Genomic DNA, 21,173 nt, shown 5'->3' on the forward strand with positions numbered 1-21,173 from the left:
GAGAAAACATAGCTGTGATATTGAGGAGAAATTGAACATATTTCTTTCAAAATAGTCATGGATTGTTTTTACACCCAGCTGAGGGAACAGGTAGACGTTTGGTTTAAAGGTTGATCTTAACAAGGGAACTGCACAGTATTCAGTCGGTGTCGCATTGGAGCGTCAGCACTCTAGGTCTCTGCCTTTGCTTCTGAACCCACACCCATTGAGAAAGATTGATTCGGTATTTGTCTGGAGGGTCTGTGCCATGTATTCACTGTCTGCTGCTGGTGTATTTTATCAATAGTATATGTTAAATTCCATTAAGTTAGTTGCTTGGTTATTGACTATCTCCAATAATAAAGCTGTAAATAAACAGTGCCATTGTAACCCACTCTGCTCAAAGTGGCTGTGAGACAAGCTGTCAGGTTTCTGGTAACTACAAATATAAGAACTTCAATGAAAGGAAAGTCAGGGGAGGGGAGTTCTATTTTATTTCTAGTATCTATCTTATACTGAAGGATAATTTACCTGCAAAAACATAGAAGCATCAATTTACTAATCTCAAGTGTTTCTTAGTTTGTAGCTCACACCTTGCTGATTCATGAGGATGATGTGATTTTATTTTGATTGTTCCTGGATCCTGATTATCTATGATACAAGTACAGTATAAGTCTTCCAAACCAGCTACCATAATCCTTGCAGGTTTCAGATAGTCCTCTGTCACACTCTGTGGATCTTCTCTTTTTAGGGGCAAATACAATTAAGATGTGAAGGGTAGGTAGACGTTGACCAGACCAACATGACCTTGTCTCCTTTGCCAGTTGTGAACAGGGATAATGCAACTGAGTCTTTTTAATAAAAATACAATCTGCCTTCACACATCTGTAAAGCTGCTTCTGACTTCTCTGAACCATGTAGGGTTCTCTGGAGCTGGGCGTGAGAAGCTAAGGAATTTGGCTGACCTAATGGGCGGCATGGTGGCACAGTGTTTAGCACTGCTGCCTCACAGCACCAGAGACCCGGGTTCAATTTCTGCCTCGGGCAACTGTCTGTGTGGAGTTTGCACATTCTCCCTGTGTCTACGTGGGTTTCCTCCGGGTGCTCCGGTTTCCTCCCACAGTCCAAAGATGTGCAGGTCAGGGGAGTTGGCCATTCTAAATTGCCCATAGTGTTAGGTGTAGGGGAATGGGTCTGGGGGGTTGCTCTTCGGAGGGTCGGTGTGGACTTGTTGGGCCAAAGGGCCTGTTTCCACACTGTAGGGAATCTAATCTGATCAGGTTTCAAAGTGTGGACGGCAGGTGAATTTGCCCTAAAAAGCCCACAGAAAATTTGACGGTTGGCAAGTGAGTGAAAATGCTCCCTTGTATGAGTGAAACAGAGAATCTGAGGAGTACGCTCCTCCACTTAGTTTCTGCCTCTCCTATGCCAACTGCTCCAGCTTCACCACTCACTCGTTTGCCCTCTTTTTGCTGCTGTTGCTCCTCGAGACCCACTCTGTGATTGGAAAAGGGTTAGGACTTGTGCGAGGAGGAACTGGAGCAGTTATTCTGACTGCTCCTGTTTGGCCATCGCTAGTGACTTGGAGAGGAGGCAGGTTTGAAGGAAGATAAGAAATGTCACCTGCTGTTGGGCACTGATAACTGCAATAAATTGGGACTAGGTTTGCATTTGAGGTTCACATTTGATGGTAGATAAAATAGATAAATTAGTTATTTAAAGCTCCAAGAATTTTTTTTCAAAGCATTGAATTTGTACAGCATTTGAGGGCAATATATATTCAGATTATGGCTTGGTTAGTAAAGGTCCCTTATGAGATTCTCCAAAAAAAGACCTGGGGTTCAGGGAAATGATGTTTTGTGTGTCTTGAGCAATATGTGGTTTCCTGTATGTTGTGGCTTTAAGCTTCATTGAGGGGTGATGGTTGCAGAGGATATTGATGAATTCTTCCAATTCTGCTTTTGTGAAAGCCTAGACATCTCCTACGCCATCCAAAGCAAACTTTCTGGTCCACCACCATGTGTATGTTTATATGAGCAAATATGCTACATGTAGTTGTGCTTTTGATTTGAAGATTAATGAATTCAAAATTACTTTTTCTTAAACCTAAATGGAATAGCTGGGTAATATCTTCATTTGGTCTGTCTAACTGGGGAAGTTTTAAAGATACTTCTGACAGCCAGTACACAGTCTGATTTAATGTTTGTCCAAAGGCTTTCAATGTCCATAGTAAAGAGTATGGCATTGGGGATGTACAGTTAGATTTAGCCAGCTGTAAAGAGTGGTGTCTCTCTTTTAAGGCAGGTAAGATGCTTCTGTGTTAAAGGATTTAAGAGTGCCCTTATTAAAACTGACATGATCAAATAAAAAAGCATTAGCTTGGAAAACATTTCGACGGTTTCACTTAAAGCAGCGGTAGTAATAATTTCTCTGTATTCCACTTATACAGTTGGACCACTTGGAAGCCCATGGTCCAACTGGACTTTTTTAAGTACATATTTAATGCAGAAGTATCAAGGGAGGGGGGACAAAAAATCTCTGATTTGGCTAAACTACTCTTTGGATGCTGCCTGAACTGCTGTGCTCTTCCAGAACCACTAATCCAGAATAAGCAAAGTCAAGTAGTGCTAAATGCTTGCAACTAATTTTTGGAAAGGACAGATGTGAGATTTGTTGCCATTAAGGTAACTTGTGCCAAGTAGTTAGACTTTTCATTTGGAGATTAAATGTAGATTGATTTACAGTAAGTTAACAAAATGTCATCTTTACAGATTCCCAAGTTAAAAGGTTTAATACATTAAAGTCTTTGTACATTGTGTTTGAGCTACCTCATCTAAAGGGAATCCTTTTCTTAAAAAAAAACTAATACAAAATACAGAAGGTAATGTTACTAAATGACTCCATCACCTAAAAGTAGTTTTTAAGAATGTAAAAGGAGCTCACGGAAATCATGTGTATTCAGCAGGAATTTGAAAAAAAAAGTTTGCTCACTCTCCACATTCTCCAATCCGACTGGTGATTTGCTGGACAGAATTTGTCTAGTACACGTGTTCAATCTCCAACTCTTAACAGGAGGACGTACTCGGGGGAAAAAAGACAGCCTTAATTTAGTGTAATTTATATTTTCACTCTTGTTTTCTATGTTCTTATTATACGTTTATAACTTGCCATCTCTGCTGGGCCCAGTGGCCATTGATACAAGGAGAAGACTCTTCAACTGGGTACAGTGGGGGTAGTGAGGGGGTTGTAGAGCTAAGGGCAACATCCAAAGAATGTGTGTGTTGAAGCCGCCAATTAAATTTGTCTGAACTGTTGAGTCAGACAGACAGAGAGAGCCAGTGGTAAATTAGCAGCTGAGATGATAATGGGATCTGTCAAACAAAAGTCCAGACCAAAGTGACTTTGCATGTAACATTTCTTCTGAAGAAGTGAAAATATTGACTCACAGTGCCTAATTTTGTTCCAATGATATGCATCTCTGTGACTGTTGTTCTTCTTAAATATAGGCTACAGATATGAACTTTTCTGCCTGGTAAAGCATGCTCAGACTCCACACTGTCTGGTAAGGGGTCATTAATTTTTTTTGGGAACTCGTGTGAAAGGTATTGATGGATATATACAATATGAAAATGAATTTATTGTACAGCTGCTAATTCCAGCCTGGTAGAATCCAAGGATCTAGACAAAAAAAAAACTGCAGATGCTGGAATCCAAAGCCGACAGGCAGGAGGCTGGAAGAACACAGCAAGTCAGGCAGCATCAGGAGGTGGAGAAGTTAACCTTTTGGGTGTAACTGTCCTTCAGAATACAAGACCCTCGAATTATTGTCCGTCTTCCCACCCACACTTTTTTTTTGAACTGAGCAAATTGTACTGGAAAATGTCAATTGGAACTAATTGTATTCACTTATGTTTTCTGATGTATCTTCACAATATTTTGTAAATGGAATGACTAATACTTTGAATAAAATCCCTTTAGGAATTGTTGCTTTTTATAATTTAAAAAGATCCTTTTTGTCTCCTCATCCTCCTCCTTTCGAGTAAAATCCCCATGTAGAAAGAATTTTTAAATTTATTTCGAGCCATTGCCATCCACAAGATGTGAGCATCAGTGTTTCATGAGCAGTGAGTTTCTTTCTCTTTATTAACTCCATAGCACCTTGCCTATATTTAATTTTCTCCAGGCTTTTGTTTAATTCAAACTTGATTACACTTGAGAGAACTTAAATTAAGACACACAACAATCTCTGCAGGGAAAAGAAATTGTACATGCATTGTGCTCCATTTTGAATTGAACGAAAGTGTGAAGGACAGTAGCTCCGTTATGTGTTCTCCCTGGTAGCTCACTGATCAATTGGCAGTTTTGTTTTCCTCATCTGTTGCACCTTTTGACATTTGGTGTTCTTGTGAATGTGAGAGTATGAGTTGGGAAAATTCTGGCAACTTTTTGTTTTTCCTTTTATAAGCAATACTCAAATTCTCTATCACCAAGCAACAGAATTTAGCCATCACTGTTCTACAGACACACATGGCAGCCAAGTTGTACATAGCAAGGTCCCACAAACAGCAGACGCTGGCTTTTGATGAACATCAGGCGAGCTCCTCCATATTTCAGAGAGAGTTAATTGTGTCTGTCTTAGCTTTTTCTAACCTAAAGGAGGGTGGGTGAGGTGGTGTGACGGTGATGTTCAATGTCAGTCATTCATTTGAAACATTACCTCTCTGACCACAGCCACTGTTGTCCCTGAGCAGTCGCACAGCCAGTGGCACAGAATCTTCAGCTCAATGCACACATTGCGTGCAATCAGTTTTCCTTTTTATGTCTCTCCATACAGCAATTGTAATGGGACTCTTAAGTAATAAATAGTCAATGCACAACAAAGAAAAATTGCGGGGGACATTGCCCCATTCCAACTTTCTTGAAGTCTTCCTTCTACTGCCCTAGGGTGTTTCTCAGATTGGCTGAGTCTCCATTGAAACCATATCCTTGCAATTCAGATGAAGGGCTTGAGCTGAGCCAAAATGCTGCTGAGGGACAATGTTCTCCTGACCCTGTCCTTCTAGACTATCTCCTGGCCACTGGGTGAAGTTATAGAAACAGGCACTGGAAGAACAATACCCCAGTGATTACGGAGAAGAGAAATGGGAGCAAACACTTGATGTGCAAAATATGATGCTTTTTTAAATATTAAAAAAAGTTTGCAATTGTGCTTTTCACCACTAGCTTTGCAGCCAGTTATGCTCTTTGAAACATATCAAATTCCTTCACTGTTACTGGATGAAAAGCCTGGAATTTCCTTCCTATCAGCACTATTTAAATACTTACATTGCAGACTGCAACGATTCAAAAAAGTGGTGAAAGTGAGGATTGCAGATGCTGGAGATTAGAGTCAAGATTACAGCAGCTCAGGCAGCATCCGAGGAGCAGGAGAATCGACGTTTTGGGCAGGAGCCCTTCATCAGCATTCCTGATGAAGGGTTCCTGCCCGAAATGTTTTTTTTTCCTGCTCCTCTGATGCTGCCGGACCTGTTGTGCTTTTCCAGCACTGCTGTAATCTTGATTCAAGAAGGTGGCCTGCGATTCCCTTCTATAGGACAATTGGGGTTGGGCCGTACTGCAACACTCTCATCCCATGAATGACTGACTTCCATTTGTTTTAACGAACCCACAATGCCCAAGAAATATTGCATCTACCCTTTTATCTCCTCTGTTCTCACTGTCCAGGGCCCCAAACACTCCCTTTGGATAATAGTGCATTTTTTAAAAAAAGATACTTGTGTTGCAGGTGGTAATGTTTCATGTGCCTGCTGCTCTTGTCTGTCTAAGTGACAGAAAGATCAGAGTGGAAAGGAGCATTGACACGAGTGATCGAACTGAATGGGGAAATTCGCCAAAGTTTGGCCTCCTAATTTCATGAAGACAGCTTCATGAGCAATATCTAGAAAGCAGCCCTCCTATCTTATAACTTCCTTGCAGATGTTCATTAGAATAGGGTAAGCTGAAGGAACCCCATCTTGTTTTTTTGATTCTGCTCTCGACCTCCTTCTGGATTAATAACTGAATTCAGTTTATTTGGATTCCAAATTCTTGCCCCACTTTTCCAGGTAGCAGGTGTTAATCCTGATTCTGCCATTCCATTTATACCTGTGTAAACCCAAACTTTTAGTTTTCCCATTATCACCACATTCACTTTGCAAATCATCCTTTTGTCATTTACTATCCCCACATTTTCACCTATTACTGATCTTTTGCTCCTTTCATCCCTTCCCCTGTTCTCCTGTCTCTCTCTTTAAAATCTGTTCCATCCATAACTTTTTCCCGATTCCAATAAAATGTCATCAATCTGAAATGTTAACTGTCTTAACTTCCCACAGAACTTCTGACCAGGGTGTTTCTGGCATGTTCTTTTTAATTTTAGAATTTCAGCATCTGGAGTACTGTACTTTTGTTAGTGAAGCCTATTTCCTGTTGAGGATAAGATTGGATTTTTTATTTTTGTTTCTAGATTCACTGTGACACTGCTGTCGATGTCTGTTCGTTGTGGAACCAGAACAGAGAGCCAGAGGAGCAATACTCCCAGGAAATGTGAGCTTGCTACCGCTGTCGTTGTCCTGTTCAGTGTAAAAGCAATGTTTGTCCAATCTGGTGACATCCAACAGCTGGACCAGTGCATTGGTCTCAGCTGGGAAGCCACTATTTGACTTGGTGTCACTCTTGCCTCATGCAGTGCTAGATCGGTGTCATTATCTTAACCATCTTGAGGTCACAAGTAAATCTGAGGTTATCGTTTAGATGGTTCTTCGGTGAGCATGTTTGTTAGAATCATAACTGTTCTAAGTAACATGCGAACACATGAATTGTGAGTGTGAGTAGCCTATTTGTTCCCCTCGGCCTTCTCTGTCATTCTTTAATATCATAGCTTATCTGATTGTGCTGCAATTCCAATTTCCTTGTCAATTAAGAATCAATCTAACTCTGCCTTAAAAATCTGAAATGACCCATTTCCCACTGCTTTCTGGCAAGAGAGTGGTCTCCAGCATTACAGATAGCAGACTTCAGCCAATTCGATTCACTTCATGTGATGTCAAGAAACAGTTGAAAACACTGGATACTGCAAAGGCTACAGGTCTTGACAACATTCTGGCAATAGTACTGATGACTTGTGCTCCAGAACTTGCTGCTCCCCGAGCCAGTATGTTCTAGTTCAGCACTGGCTTCAGTGGAAAATTGCCCAGGTATATCCTGTACATAAAAAGCAGGACAAGTCCAAAGCAGGCAATTACTGTCCCATCAGTCTACCCTCAATCATCAATAAAGTGATCACCAGTGCTATCAAGTAGCACTTGCTCAGTGATGCTCTTGGGTTCTGCAAAGGCCACTCAGCTCCTGACCTAAATTACAGCTTTTGTTCAGACATGGACAGAAGTGAGGTGTGTGTGACAGCATTAACATCAAGGCTACATTTGACTGAGTGTGGCATCAAGAAACCCATTGATTCCAGTTTTCCAGGGTATTGGGGACAAACTCTCCAATGGTCAGAATCGTATCTGACACATAGGAAGGCGTTCATGGTAGTTGGAGGTCAGTCATCTCAGCTCCAAGAATCTCTGCAGGAGTTCCTCAGGGTAGTATCTTAGGCCCAACCACCTTCAGCTGCTTAATCAATGAATTTCCCTCCACCATAAGGTCAGAGTGGGGATATTTGCTGATGATTGTCCAATGTTCAGCACCATTCACAACTTGCATTTGCTTTCTTGGTAACTTGCTAGAAATGCTGACATTGTGATCCTTGGTGAATAGTTATTGCTTCTGGTTATCTGATGTGTACACAGTCTTTTTCTGCTACCCAAAGCCTACCTGAATGGTGTGGCCTGAATCTGTAACTTCTCTCCATTAGAGGAAAGTGAGGTCTGCAGCTGCTGGAGATCAGAGTTGTGAGAGTGTGTTGCTGGAAAAGGACAGCAGATCAGGCAGCATCCGAGCAACAGGAGAATCGACATCTCAGGCCGGAGCCCTTAATCAGGAATCTGAAACATCGATTCTCCTGTTCGAATGCTGCCTGACCTGTGCATTTCCAGCAACACACCCTCTACTCCTCTCCATTAGAATCAAAAGTCCAATCCATAAGTTAATGAATAAGGGGTTCGAAACCTGGTATAAATTGTGGATTTTCATAACCCATTAGTTGTAGTCCACGTAGTTCTTTAGAAATTAAAGATGAATTCAGATATTTAATGTCCTCCATTTTATGCTGACCAGTCATGGGATCGTAGGACTAACAGCACAGAAACAGACCATTCAGCCAAGCTAGTGTTTATGCTGTACAGGTGTCCCCTTCACAAGAAGGGTCACTGAATGCAAAACGTTAACTCTGTTTTCTCGCTACAAATGCTGTCAGATGGACAGAGGTTCTCCAGCAATTTCAGTTTTTGTTTCAAAATCTTGTTTCCCAGCCATTTTGACTTTTAGTTTATACAGTGTCCCCTTCCATGTCGTTCTTTGTTTGCTTTGTAGTTGCATGGGCTGTCTGAGTCCCAGTGGAAGGCATGCTGCATGGTCTCGCAAAAATAAAAAACTCCAGATGCTGGGAATTTGAAACAAAGTGCTGGATAATCTCAGCATCTGTGGAGAGAAAATCACCGTTAATGTTTAATGTCCTCTGACCCTGCTCTGTCTGACGGGTGCAAACATTTCTTGACGTTACTTTGAAGAAAATACGAGGAGTATCTTCTGTGTCGCGGTCAGTATTTATGCCTGGATCCACATGTGGGGGAAGAAATACTTATCTGGTCATTATAATTGTGGGAAGTCTGATTACATAAATTGGCTGCCGCATTTTATACATTACAGCATTTCAACCAGTAACTAGAATTAACATTAGAGTCCAGTGACCTTTTTTTTTTGTCACTGGACTTGTAACATTAACTCCGCTTTTCCTCTACGCATGTTGCAGACCTGCTGAGTTTCTCCAGCAATTTTAGTTTTTGTTTCGGATTTCCAGCATCTGCCGTTCTTTTGTGCTATTATAACGGTAGCTATACAAAAGAACTTAATGGGCTCTTCATGTGAACACTGGATATCACAAACTGCCCTATAGTCAAAGTTTTTCTCGTTCTAATATGGGCCATTGTCTAAGTATGTTTGGTGACATGTTACTAGTTTATGGAAGGTGCCGTATGAATTCAGTGTTACATTGTTCTGTAAAGCCCTCCCAGTCCACGCACTGTTTGCTCTCTAAACCTTTTTGAGTTGGTTATTACAATTCTCTTCTCTTTCTCTGCTTTGCAATTCCTTAAGTTTCGATGAGCTGGTGATGCGATTTGAGGCCCCAGATTCCCGGAACCGGTGGGATAGTCCATTGTTCACCATCCAGAAAGACGATGCCCTCCCCTTTGAAGCGATATATGATGCAGTCTTCCATAGGAAAGCCCCACCACCCAACCAGTCAACACTGAACGTGAGTGAGGACAGCGAGCGGTGCCTGTATGTGTTTAGAATTGCTAGTAATCTAGTATGGCCTGGTTGATCCAGGAATTAGAGAGACAAATCCAGGGCACTGCTGTGAGTCAAGTCAGCAAGGGGGAGGTGATGGTAGAGTGGTAGTGTCACTGGACTATTATTCCAGGGGTTATAGCTAATGCTGAGGGCACAAGGTCAAAATCCACCACATCATCTGGTGGAAGTTGGATTCTATTAGTACTGAGCGTAGAATTCAAAGAGCAGTTGAAGGCTTGTGGTTTTGTGTTGTCTCTTTCAGAATCCTCATTTGTTTTTGTCACTGTGGCCTGTGGGATTGTTGTCGTCATCATACAGGTCACTCTGGTATAATGCGTTTCGTTCACACAATTGGCTGTAATGCGATTTGACAAACTGTGAACGGTGTTTGGATAACGCAAATTTTCTACTGAATGGGTATAGTGATTTTCTTTCGTGATCTTGTGCAGTGCAATTTTATATAGTGGCTTTTCCATAGCACGATTTTCAATAGTGCAGGGTAGCAGAGGGAAGAAGCTATCCTGTTATAGTAGAACAGCCTCTACTCCTGGCTTTCTTCAAGCCTCCCTCGTTCCATGACTCAACGTTGTTTTTATACCTGGATTTTAAAATTTTTCTCCCTCTTCTTACCCCAGATTTCTCCTTCAATTGTTGCTAGGACGTGGTTACCAGGTCTCTGTCTCCATTTCAAAGAACTATCATCGATTATCGGAAAAAAGGCCATGCTTTTCGAAGATTAATACATTTCTACATTTCTAGATATTAAAGATATCTAAGTACATGGTGGTGTTGAGGTAGAAGGCCACCCATGGCTTAGTTGAATGGCAGAGAGGGTTTGAGGATCTAACTGGCTACCTCCTGATCCAATTTCTTCTGTTCCCAATACCCTTTACAGAAGGAAATATCCTGGCAATTGTTGTCAGCAGATAACTGAGCACCAGGGCAGGGACAAACCTGCAGATATTCTGACTTTGGCATTTGACAAGGTTATACATGGTAGACTGGTTTACAAGGTTAGATCACATAGAATACAGGCAGAACTAGCCGTTTGGATACAGAACTGGCTTGAAGTTAGGAGACAGAGGGTGATGGTGGAGGGTTGCTTTTCAGATTGGAAGCCTGTGAATAGTGATGCTGCACAAGGATCGATGCTGGGTTCACTGCTTTTCGTCAATTGTATAAATGATTTGGATGTGAACATGGGTATAGTTAGTAAGTTTGCACATGACATCAAAATTGGTGGTGAAGTGGACAGCGAAGGAAGTTACCTCTGAGTACAACGGGATCTAGATCAGATAGGCCAAGGAGTGGTAGATTGAATTTAATTTAGATAAATGTGAGGTGCTGCCTTTTTTGGGGGGGGGGTGCGAGGGATGAGTCCAAAGCTAGAGGTTATAGGTTTAAAGTAAGAGGGGAAAGATTTAAAAAGGACCTAAGGGGTAACTTTTTCTCACAGACGGTGGTGTGTATATGGAATGAGCTGCCAGAGGAAGTGGTGGAGACTGGTACAATTACAACATTTAAAATGCAGCTGGATGGGTATATGAATAGAAAGGGTTTAGAGGACATGGGCCAAGTGCTGGCAAATGGGATTAGATTAATTTGGGGTGTCTGGTTGCCCTGGACGAGTTGGACCAAGGGGTCTGTTTCCATGCTGTATATCTCTGACTCTATGTTCATTAAAGGTTGAATCACCAGAAGACAACCATTGGACCCATCATGCCTGCAGCAGCTCATCAAATCAACATCATTACCTAGTGTCAATCCTCCGTTTTCTCCACACATCCTTGCAAACTATTTTCATTCAAATAATCATCCAGTGCCCTCCTAAATGCCTCAATCTAGCATATTGCTTGTGAATTGGTTTAAAGTTTGTTTTTAAATTGGAATTTGTTGAAGCACAGATGAAAGTTGCATCACAGGTAGACCAGGTCATTTAGGCAGCGTTTAGTATACTCATTACTGAGACCACTGAGTACAGGCATTCAGATGTCATGTGAGGCCACTTTTTGAGTATTGTGTACAGTGCTCATTGCCCTGCAAGATTGGCCAGAATGTTGCTGGGACTGGAGGGTTTGAGTTAGAAGGAGAGGCTGGGACTCTTTTCACTGGAGCATAGGAGGTTGTGGGGTGACCTTTTATAGAGGTTTGTAAAATCCTAAAGGGCAAAGATAAGGTGAATAGCAATGATCTTTTCCCTAGGATGGGGGATTTCAAAACAGGGGGAGCATATCGTTAAGGGGAGAGAAGGAAGATTTTAAAAGGGACCTGAGCAGCAGCTTTTTCTCCGAGGTTGGTTAGTGTGTGGAATAAACTGCCAGAGGAAGTGGTAGATGCAGGTACAGTTACAACATTTAAAACACATTTGGACAGGGACATGAATCGGAAAGGTTTAGAGGGCTATGGGACACGTTCATTTTAGAAACTGGCTGGCATGCACAGGTTGGACCGAGGGGTCTGTTTCCGTGCTGTATGATTTGAGGAGTTTTGATCGAATTAATGAAGAAAAGCTGATCTGATTAGCAGGAAGGCTGGTAACCAGAGGATCCAGATTTAAGATAACTGGTCAGGGGGAAAATGAGGGTTTTTTCACCCATGGGTTTATCATCTAGAATAATGCTGAAAGCAGGTTTTAACAGAAAATTTCAAAAGGAACTTGAGTGCATGCTGGATAAGGGACTGAACAGTGTGTAGAATTAACTGAAAAGCTCCTTTTAAAGAGCTGGGCTCAATGGACTGAACAGCCTCCCTTAAAAGTTAAATCCCATGAATTGTGTGAAGTGTTGGCCTTTTACAGATCATCAGGCGTGGGCTAGAGGCACTAGGTAGGGCATGTGCGATTGTTGTCTTTCTGTTCTTTAGTTCCAATAATTAAGCCGCAATTAATGTTTATCCTTTTAATGTTCATTTTCAGCAACCACTTTCCTCGACAAACTTCATGTATGAGTTGGATCGAGTTACACAGGAGATGGTCACGGTGAGTTTTGTTTTGGGAGGAATTGTTCGTGTTGGGTGGAAAATTAATCCCTCAGGGAGAGACAGTAGGGTAATAGTAATGTCGCTGCTCCAGTAATGCTGAGGACAATGGCAGCTGGTGGAGTTTAAATTCGATGACTTTTTTAAAATCTGGAATTGAAAGCTAGTTCTACAGATAGCTTAGTAATAAACTTTTATTAATTGACACACAATCTCATCTGGTTCACTAATTTCCTTTGGGAGGGAATCTGCCATCCTTACCTAGTCTGCCCGATATGTGACTCTGGACCTACAGCAATATGGCTGACTCTGAACTGCACTCTGAAATGGCCCAGCAAACTACTCCATTCAAAGGCAATTAACAACGGGCAGCTAATGATCCTCTTGCCAGCAACTCCCATTTGAATCAAATAATTTAAAAACAAACATTTTTAAAAAAGTGTTGTTTACTCTGAAACACATTGAGCTGTCTTCAGAAGGTCATATTCTTTTACCTGAGTCGGCCGCCTTCAAGGTAGAGTTGCACCTCAGACTTTGAGCACAAAACTGAACGCTGTCTCTCTGTGCTGCACTGATTGAGTTGCTGCCTTTTACAGAGACCTTAAACTGGTCCTCACAGTGGATGTTAAACATTCCATTGTTATTTTGCAGACTCTATCCTGGCCCCTATTTAACCTTGAACCAATGTCACAAAAACAGGTTATCACAGTGCTGGTTTTGGGAGCTTGCTGTGCATGAATTAGCTACTGTATTTCCTACATTACACCAATCATTGCATTTCATACATTAAGTGCTTTGATGTCCAGTGGTCACAAGAAAGGGTTTTTTAAATACATATTTAAAGAGTTATTTTCAGTAAACCTCAGGCAGATAATGTTGCATATCAGTCATCGTTTAGAACCTATCCATCATTTATTAAGTTTATGAATCACTTGCTTCCATTTCTCTCACTAGCCATTCTGGGTGGATACTGATTCAGTGCCTCACTGGGGAGCTGGATCGAAACTGTTTCCACCTTGTAACTGAGGGAGTTTTGGCTGATTGAGGTGACAGTGCATTATTGTCACCCATCATTGCTATCAGCCCTCTCAGTACTTTGCTTTTCTTGTGCTCAAATTGGGTGGGAAAAGGATAATCAAACTTTTCCTTTCATGGTGTCCTCCTCCTCCTCCTGTCTGTCTCCTCTTGGTATACGAGCTAGGAGTAGGACGAATATTCATGCTGTCAACCTGAATCCCACACCTTCACAATACTGCCTCCTCATGTACCAAGATGTTATTCCCATTAACCCACTTCCCTGGACCTTCTTTCCTGTCGCTGTTGTCCAAAGGCCTGCCTGAGCAAGGTGGGAATTTAGAGACAAATTTTTGGGCCAGTTTTGTGCAGAGAAAACACATCCCATAAAAGTGGTTGAGAGATGACCCAAACTACCTTTGTACAGGATCTTTCCAGCTAATGGACAGAGTGGGAGCTGGGTTTAAATACAGGCCACGTTAATGGGTCAGAACCTAATCCACTATGCCCTGTTTACACTGTCTTCCCTTTGCACACCATTGTTGCTTCACTTTGTGATGTTAATTGTCAAAATATGCATTTTGAAATGTTGTTCCTTTAAACTTTTAGACCATATTAAACACACAGAAGACGAGTGTACCTGGAGACCTGATAACGGTGCCTGGAGCCAATGTGAAGATATCCTTTATAAAATGCTTTTAAATTTTAAAAATATCATTTTAGATCCTTTTGTAATGGTAGTGCACTCGCCTCTGAGTCAGAAGGTGTGTGCTGAAGCTACACTCGAGGGGCTTGAGTACAGCATCTCGCTAACACTTGATTGAGTGGGAAGAAAACTGTTTGATAGAGTTCATTGTGTGAACTGTGAGGTCATCTGTGTTGGCTTTTGGCAGAACAGATCACATCCTCTGAAGGCTGAGGAGCTGGGGGCTGTCAGGAGCTGAGACATTTAGGTGCCAGATACAGAAGTCACTAAAAGCCTCCAGACAGAGACACAAAAAACATTCAGAGAGCTAATGGAGTCTCGCCATTATCTCAAGGGTTCTGTTGTGTGACATTCTTTCTCAGCTGTGAGTGGGATATTAGCTTTCAGCTCTGGGAGCAGCACTTTAGGTGAGATGTCATACTACAATGGAAGTGTTGCAGCAGAAAATTCACCAGATTTAGATATTTTCATCAGCTTGTTCAGATGTGTTATGGCAAAGCCTTGAAGCTGGTGGGGCTTGAATGTGGGCTGCCTTGCCCAGAGATATGGATACTACCACTCTGTCATGGGAGCCCTTTTTGGGCTTAAGATTAAGTTGAGGACTGGGGTTGGTAAGACTAGGTCTGCATAGCTGCCTCCTCTAGTGCAGTACCGATACCTTTAAACAGGGGGTTTGTCTGATTTCCTGGGGTGGATGTAAAAGTTCTTCTGTCACTATTCGGAGAGGAATGGGAAAGCTGCACTTCACATGTTTCCACTGTCCACAAAGTCTGTAACAGTTGTCCAAAGGCATGACAGAAGTGCAAATATTATTTACTTCTGAGTCAACAGATATTTGCATTTTCCCAAATTGTGACACTATAACAATTGCCAAAAGCTTCAAATGTTGTTTGGTGGAGCAGGTTATTCAATGAAATGATTTCTTTCCTTAATCTTGATGGCACATTGAGCTAACACGAAGCCTGCAAATGGCTGAACTTCGTAAACTGAGGCGGCAGTTCATCAGTTACACCAAGATGCACCCAACAGAGAATATCGGACAGATAGCGAACATGTTTGTGCAGTACATTAACCACAGCCTACACTAGCGAGCAAAGTGGCAGATTGTGACATGGATTTCTTGAATTATATTAAAGTGTTTTTAGACCAAGATCATTTTCTTGTTTGCCTGTCCAGTTGAAAATATTGATACTTAAAACCAGGGCATAATCTCCCAGACCACACAGAACCTCGTCACCTCAGGAGATCTCCCACCCACAGCTTCCAACCTCATAGTCCGGGAACCCCGCACTGCCCGGTTCTACCTCCTTCCCAAGATCCACAAGCCTGACCACCCTGGCCGTCCCATTGTCTCAGCATGCTCCTGTCCCACTGAACTAATCTCTACCTACCTCGACACTGTCCTATCCTCCCTTGTCCAAGAACTCCCCACATACGTTCGAGACACCACCCAAACCCTCCACCTCCTCCAAGACTTCCGTTTCCCCGGCCCCCAACGCCTCATCTTCACCATGGATATCCAATCCCTCTACAACTCCATCCGCCATGACCAGGGCCTCCAAGCCCTCCGTCTTTTCCTCTCCAGACGTCCCCAACAGTACCCTTCCACCGACACTCTCATTCGTTTGGCCGAACTGGTCCTCACCCTTAACAATTTCTCCTTTGAATCCTCCCATTTCCTCCAGACCAAAGGGGTAGCCATGGGCACACGTATGGGCCCCAGCTATGCCTGTCTCTTTGTTGGCTACGTAGAGCAGTTGATCTTCCGTAATTACACCGGTACCACTCCCCACCTCTTCCTCTGCTAAATTGATGACTGCATTGGCGCCACTTCGTGCTCCTGCGAGGAGGTTGAGCAATTCATCAACTTCACCAACACATTCCACCCTGACCTTAAATTTACCTGGACCATCTCTGTCACCTTCATCCCCTTCCTGGACCTCTCCATCTCCATTAATGATGACTGACTTGATATTGACATTTTTTACAAACCCACCGTCTCCCACAGCTACCTGGATTACACCTCTTCCCACCCTACCTCTTGCAAAAATGCCATCCCGTATTTCCAATTCCTCCGCCTCCGCTGGATCTGCTCCCAGGAGGACCAGTTCCACCACAGAACACACCAGATGGCCTCCTTCTTTAGAGACCCCAATTTCCCTTCCCACGTGATTAAAGATGCCCTCCAATGCATCTCGTCTACATCCCGCACCTCCACCCTCAGACCCCACCCCTCCAACTGTAACAAGGGACAGAACGCCCCTGGTGTTCACCTTCCACCCTACCAACCTTCGCATAAACCAAATCACCCACCGACATTTCCGCCACCTCCAAACAGACCCCACCACCAGGGATATATTTCCCTCCCCATCCCTTTCTGCCTTCTGCAAAGACCATTCCCTCCGTGACTACCTGGTCTGGTCCACGCCCCCCTACAATCCACCCTCCAATCCTGGCACTTTCCCCTGCCACCGCAGGAACAGTAAAACCTGTGCCCACACCTCCTCCCTCACCTCTATCCAAGGCCCTAAAGGAGCCTTTCACATCCATCAAAGTTTTACTTGCACGTCCACTAATATCATTTATTGTATCCATTGCTCCCGATGCAGTCTCCTCTACATTGGGGAGACTGGGCGCCTCCTAGCAGAGCGCTTTAGGGAACATCTCCGAGACACCCGCACCAATCAACCACACCGCCCTGTGGCCCAACATTTCAACTCCCCCTCCCACTCTGCCGAGGACATGGAGGTCCTGGGCCTCCTTCACCGCTGCTCCCTCACCACCAGATGCCTGGAGGAAGAACGCCTCATCTTCCACCTCGGAACACTTCAACCCCAGGGCATCAATGTTGACTTCAACAGTTTCCTCATTTCCCCTTCCCCTACTTCACCCTAGTTCTAAACTTTCAGCTCAGCTCTGTCCCCATGACTTGTCCGGACTTGTCCGACCTGCCTATCTCCTTTTCCACCTATCCACTCCACCCTCTCCTCCCTGACCTATCACCTTCATCCCCTCCCCCACTCACCCATTGTACTCTATGCTACTCTCTCCCCACCCCCACCTTCCTCTAGCTTATCTCTCCACGCTTCAGGCTCACTGCCTTTATTCCTGATGAAGGGCTCTTGCCCGAAACGTCGATTTCGAAGCTCCTTGGATGCTGCCTGAACTGCTGTGCTCTTCCAGCCATTAATCCAGAATCTGGTTTCCAGCATCTGCAGTCATTGTTTTTACCTACTTTAGTAAGAAGACTTTTGCAAGGCAAGTTACTGGAGGGTGAAGAAATAAAAACAATGCTGGAGAAACTAAGCAGCTCTGGCAGTATCTTTGTAGAGAGAGACTGTTAATGTTTTGATAAACACCGTAAGACATGGGAGCAGGCCATTCAGTCCATCTGTTCTGCTATTTAGAGAACTTGGCTGATCTGATAATCCTCCACTCCACTTTTCAAATAGCTCATTCCCACACTGATTCAAAAACCTGTCTACCTTGGCCTTGAATATACTAAGACCCAGCCTGACCGCCCTCTACAGTAAAGAATTCCACAGGGTCACTAGCCTCTGAGAGAACACGATTCCTCCATTTGTCTTAAATGAGTTATTATTCTGAGATTATATCCTCTGGCCCCAGACTCTCCCACTACAGGGAAAAGACCTTCCTGCATCTATCCTCCGAAGTCCCCTTACAATCTTGTGTGTTTTGACAAGTTCACTTTTTCATTCGTCTAAGCTCCAGTGATTATAGGCTCAACCTCTCCTCAAGGATCAAAAGCAGATGAACTTAGAGGTTGGATTAGTACACAAAACTATGATATTGTAGCTATTGCAGACACTTGGTTGTGAGAGACAAAAGACCGGCAGTTTGATATTTCAGGCGAGATAGGAATGTAAAAGGTGTGAGGGAGTTGTTACTCGTTAGGGAGAATATCACAACTGTACAAAGGAGGACACCTCGAAGGGTTCATCCAGCAAGATCATATGGGTAGAGCTCATAGGAAAAGTACAATCAGTTAGGGATTTTACTACAGGTCCCCCAACAGCCAGTGAGAGATAGAGGAAACAGGTGTGGGCAGATCATGGAAAAATGTGAAAACAGCAGAGTTGTTGCAGTGGGTGATTTGAACTGGATTTTGATTTTATTGTCTCCAGTACGGAAGTGCAGTGGAAAATGTATAATGTCGTTACACCAGGTGCCATTTCTGGTACAAATATCTAGGTACAGAATCTTAGGAACAACATAGAACATAGAACAATACAGCACAGAACAGGCCCTTCGGCCCACGATGTGCCGAACTTCTAACCTAAATTAAGCACCCATCCATGTACCTATCCAAATGCCGCTTAAAGGTCGCCAATGATTCTGACAACGTAGAAAGGTAAGTTAAAAATTAAACATTGCAGTAATTATAGCATAAAACATATAAAATAAGTTTAAAAGTTACACATTGCAGACTTTTAGTTATAAGTAGAAAATAAAGAAATAAATCTGGAAGTTCAAACATTACAGTTTAAGTGCTGAGCCATGGTGGGATCAGCAAGGTGTCCCCTCGAGACTGATAGTCAGCACTGAGCCCACGTCAGGCCACATCTCGTATACTGACTGGGACTCCCTTATTGCCAAGTGCTTGGACGGGATGAGTTTGTTAGATGTGTCCAGGAGAGGTATTTTTTATTGGAAGCAAAATGTAAATAGTCCAGTTTGGGAAGGGGCCATTCTAGATCTGGGATGAGGAAATAAGCCCAGTCAGGTGATCAAAGTTTCAGTGGAGGAGCATTTCAAAAACAGTGACCACAATTCCATAAGTTTAGCATTACTTTAGGAATAAAAGTTGTTTTGGGGTGAAAATACTAAACTGGTGGAAGACAAGCCACGACTATATTAGGCAGGAACTGGGTAATGTAGATTGGGAACGGCTGTTTAAGGGGACATTCATATCTGTCATGTGGGACCCTGTTAAAGGACTGGTTGGTTAGAGTGCAGGACTGCCATGTTCCTATGAAAATGAAGGGTAAGGATGGCAAGATTCAGGAACCTTAGATGATGAGAAATTGTAAACTTAGCCAGAAAGTAAAATGAAGCAAGTGTAAGGTTTGGGGAACTGAAGATGGAGCCCTGGAAGAATAAAAGAAAAGAAAAGAACTTAAACAATGTATAAAGGGGCCATGAAATAACCTTAGCAAATAGGATTAAGGAAAATCCCAAATGTTTTAAACCTATTGGGAGCAAGAGGGTAGCTAGGGAAAGGGTAGGTCCACTCTAGCACATAGGGAATTTATACATGGAGCCAGAGGATGTAGTTGAGGTCCCTAAATACTTTCCATCAATGTTCACAAAGGGATGGATATGGTGGAATAAGAGTCGAGAGAGGGGTATAGAACATGGACCAGTACAGGCCCTTCGGCCCTCGATGTTGTGCCAACCTTTTCTCCGACTCTAAGATCAGAGTAATCTACGTACATTGTTGGTATTCTAGGGCATGGCAATATTAAAAAAAGCGTTGGGTATTTTGAAAAACGTTGAAGTTATAGAGGGATGGAAAATGGAGGCAAAATTATTCTCAAGGACCTGGCAGGAGCATGAAAGGGCACCAAAGCAGTAGTTGATGTAATGACCTAAGTTGTGGGAGGGGCCAATGTAAGACTGGAACAAGGATTGTTCCGCATACCCTGTAGAGAGACATGCAGTCCCAGTTAGACTGTATGCTGCCTTTTTATAGGACATGTGGAACGATCCTTGGTAAGGCAAACCAGGGCAGTTAATGGTAGGGCCCTGGGGAGTGTTGCTGAACAAAGAGACATGGGGTGAATAGCCAAAGTCCTTTTCAAACAAAAGAACAAAGATTTACAGAACAGGAAAAAGCCAATCGGCCCTTCAGGTCTGTACCAATCATTATGCCCTAACTAAACTAAAAAAACAAACCACCTGTCCTTCTTCAATCTCTATTCCCTCTATTCATGTAACCACCCAGATGCCTCTTTAATGTCACCAATGTATCTACTTCCACCATGTCTTTGGCAGTGCATTCCAGGCTTGTACCACTCTGTGTAGAAAAACTTAATTTGCACATCTCCCCTCAACGTTACCCCTGTCACTTTCATCCTTTGCCCCTGTTTGTAATCCCCCTGGGAAAAAGCCTCTGACTATCCACCCTATCTATATCATTATTTTGTAGATCTCTATCAGGTCTCCTCTCAGCTGCTGTCCTTCCAGTGCAGACAGGCAGGAGGCTGGAAGAACACAGCAAGGCAGGCACCATCAGGAAGTGGAGACATTAACATTTTGGGTGTAACCCTTCAGGACTGGGGGTGGGTGTGGGAGGGGGGGGGGAAAGCTGCAGATAAAGGGGACTGGGGGGTGAAGTGGGGATAGGTGAAGATAGGTAGAGGGTATGACCTGGTTGGTCAACTGGAGGAATGAATCCAGTTGGTGGAAGGGAGGGGCTGGGAAGGGAGTCGGGGATGAGACGGGAGGATATTTGAAATTGGAGAACTCTATGTTGAGTCCTCCAGCCTGTAGGCTGCCCAGGCGAAATATGAGGTGGTGTTCCTCCAATTTGCGATGTGGTTCATTGTGGCAATGGAGAAGGCCAAATTCTCTAATTTCAAATAACCTCCCTTCCCAGCCCCTCCCCACTCCTTCCACTCCTTCCAATCCTCCCTGTCACCAGCTGGATTCATTCCTATCATTGACTCTACCAGATCATAACCTCTAAAGAACTTCAGTGCTAACCTCTACTGGCTAAGTCCGTTATTTAAGTTATGCCATTATTGGGGATGGTTGGGTTGAGTTTGGAAAGAATAGGTATGACCAACCAGGTCATACCTTCTACCTGTCTTCACCTGGCCCCATTCACTACCCTTCCCCCTCCACCCCCTTTATCTGCAGTTCCCTTTACAATCAACCCCCCCTCCCCATCCCTGTCCAGTAGAAGGGTTACACCTGAAACATCGACTTCTCCACCTCCTGATGCTGCCTGGCTTGCTGTGTTCTTACAGCCTCCTTGCCT

At 43.3% G+C, this 21,173-nt stretch overlaps 1 protein-coding gene across 1 annotated transcript in view; it reads left to right on the forward strand.

The window, feature by feature from the left end:
- The window catches only part of kti12 (KTI12 chromatin associated homolog), a 41,875-nt gene extending 26,555 nt beyond the window's left edge, over positions 1 to 15,320 (forward strand). The window contains exons 4-9 of the mRNA XM_072553173.1: positions 3,486 to 3,541; positions 6,485 to 6,564; positions 9,277 to 9,436; positions 12,389 to 12,451; positions 14,074 to 14,142; positions 15,115 to 15,320. Of these exons, the coding sequence (XP_072409274.1) occupies positions 3,486 to 3,541; positions 6,485 to 6,564; positions 9,277 to 9,436; positions 12,389 to 12,451; positions 14,074 to 14,142; positions 15,115 to 15,258 (572 nt within the window). The 3' untranslated portion in view covers positions 15,259 to 15,320. The remainder of the gene's footprint in view (positions 1 to 3,485; positions 3,542 to 6,484; positions 6,565 to 9,276; positions 9,437 to 12,388; positions 12,452 to 14,073; positions 14,143 to 15,114) is intronic.
- Positions 15,321 to 21,173: the final 5,853 nt, after the last annotated feature.

This window comes from Chiloscyllium punctatum, chromosome 33 (genome assembly GCF_047496795.1).
Source record: "Chiloscyllium punctatum isolate Juve2018m chromosome 33, sChiPun1.3, whole genome shotgun sequence".
Lineage (NCBI taxonomy): Eukaryota > Metazoa > Chordata > Chondrichthyes > Orectolobiformes > Hemiscylliidae > Chiloscyllium > Chiloscyllium punctatum.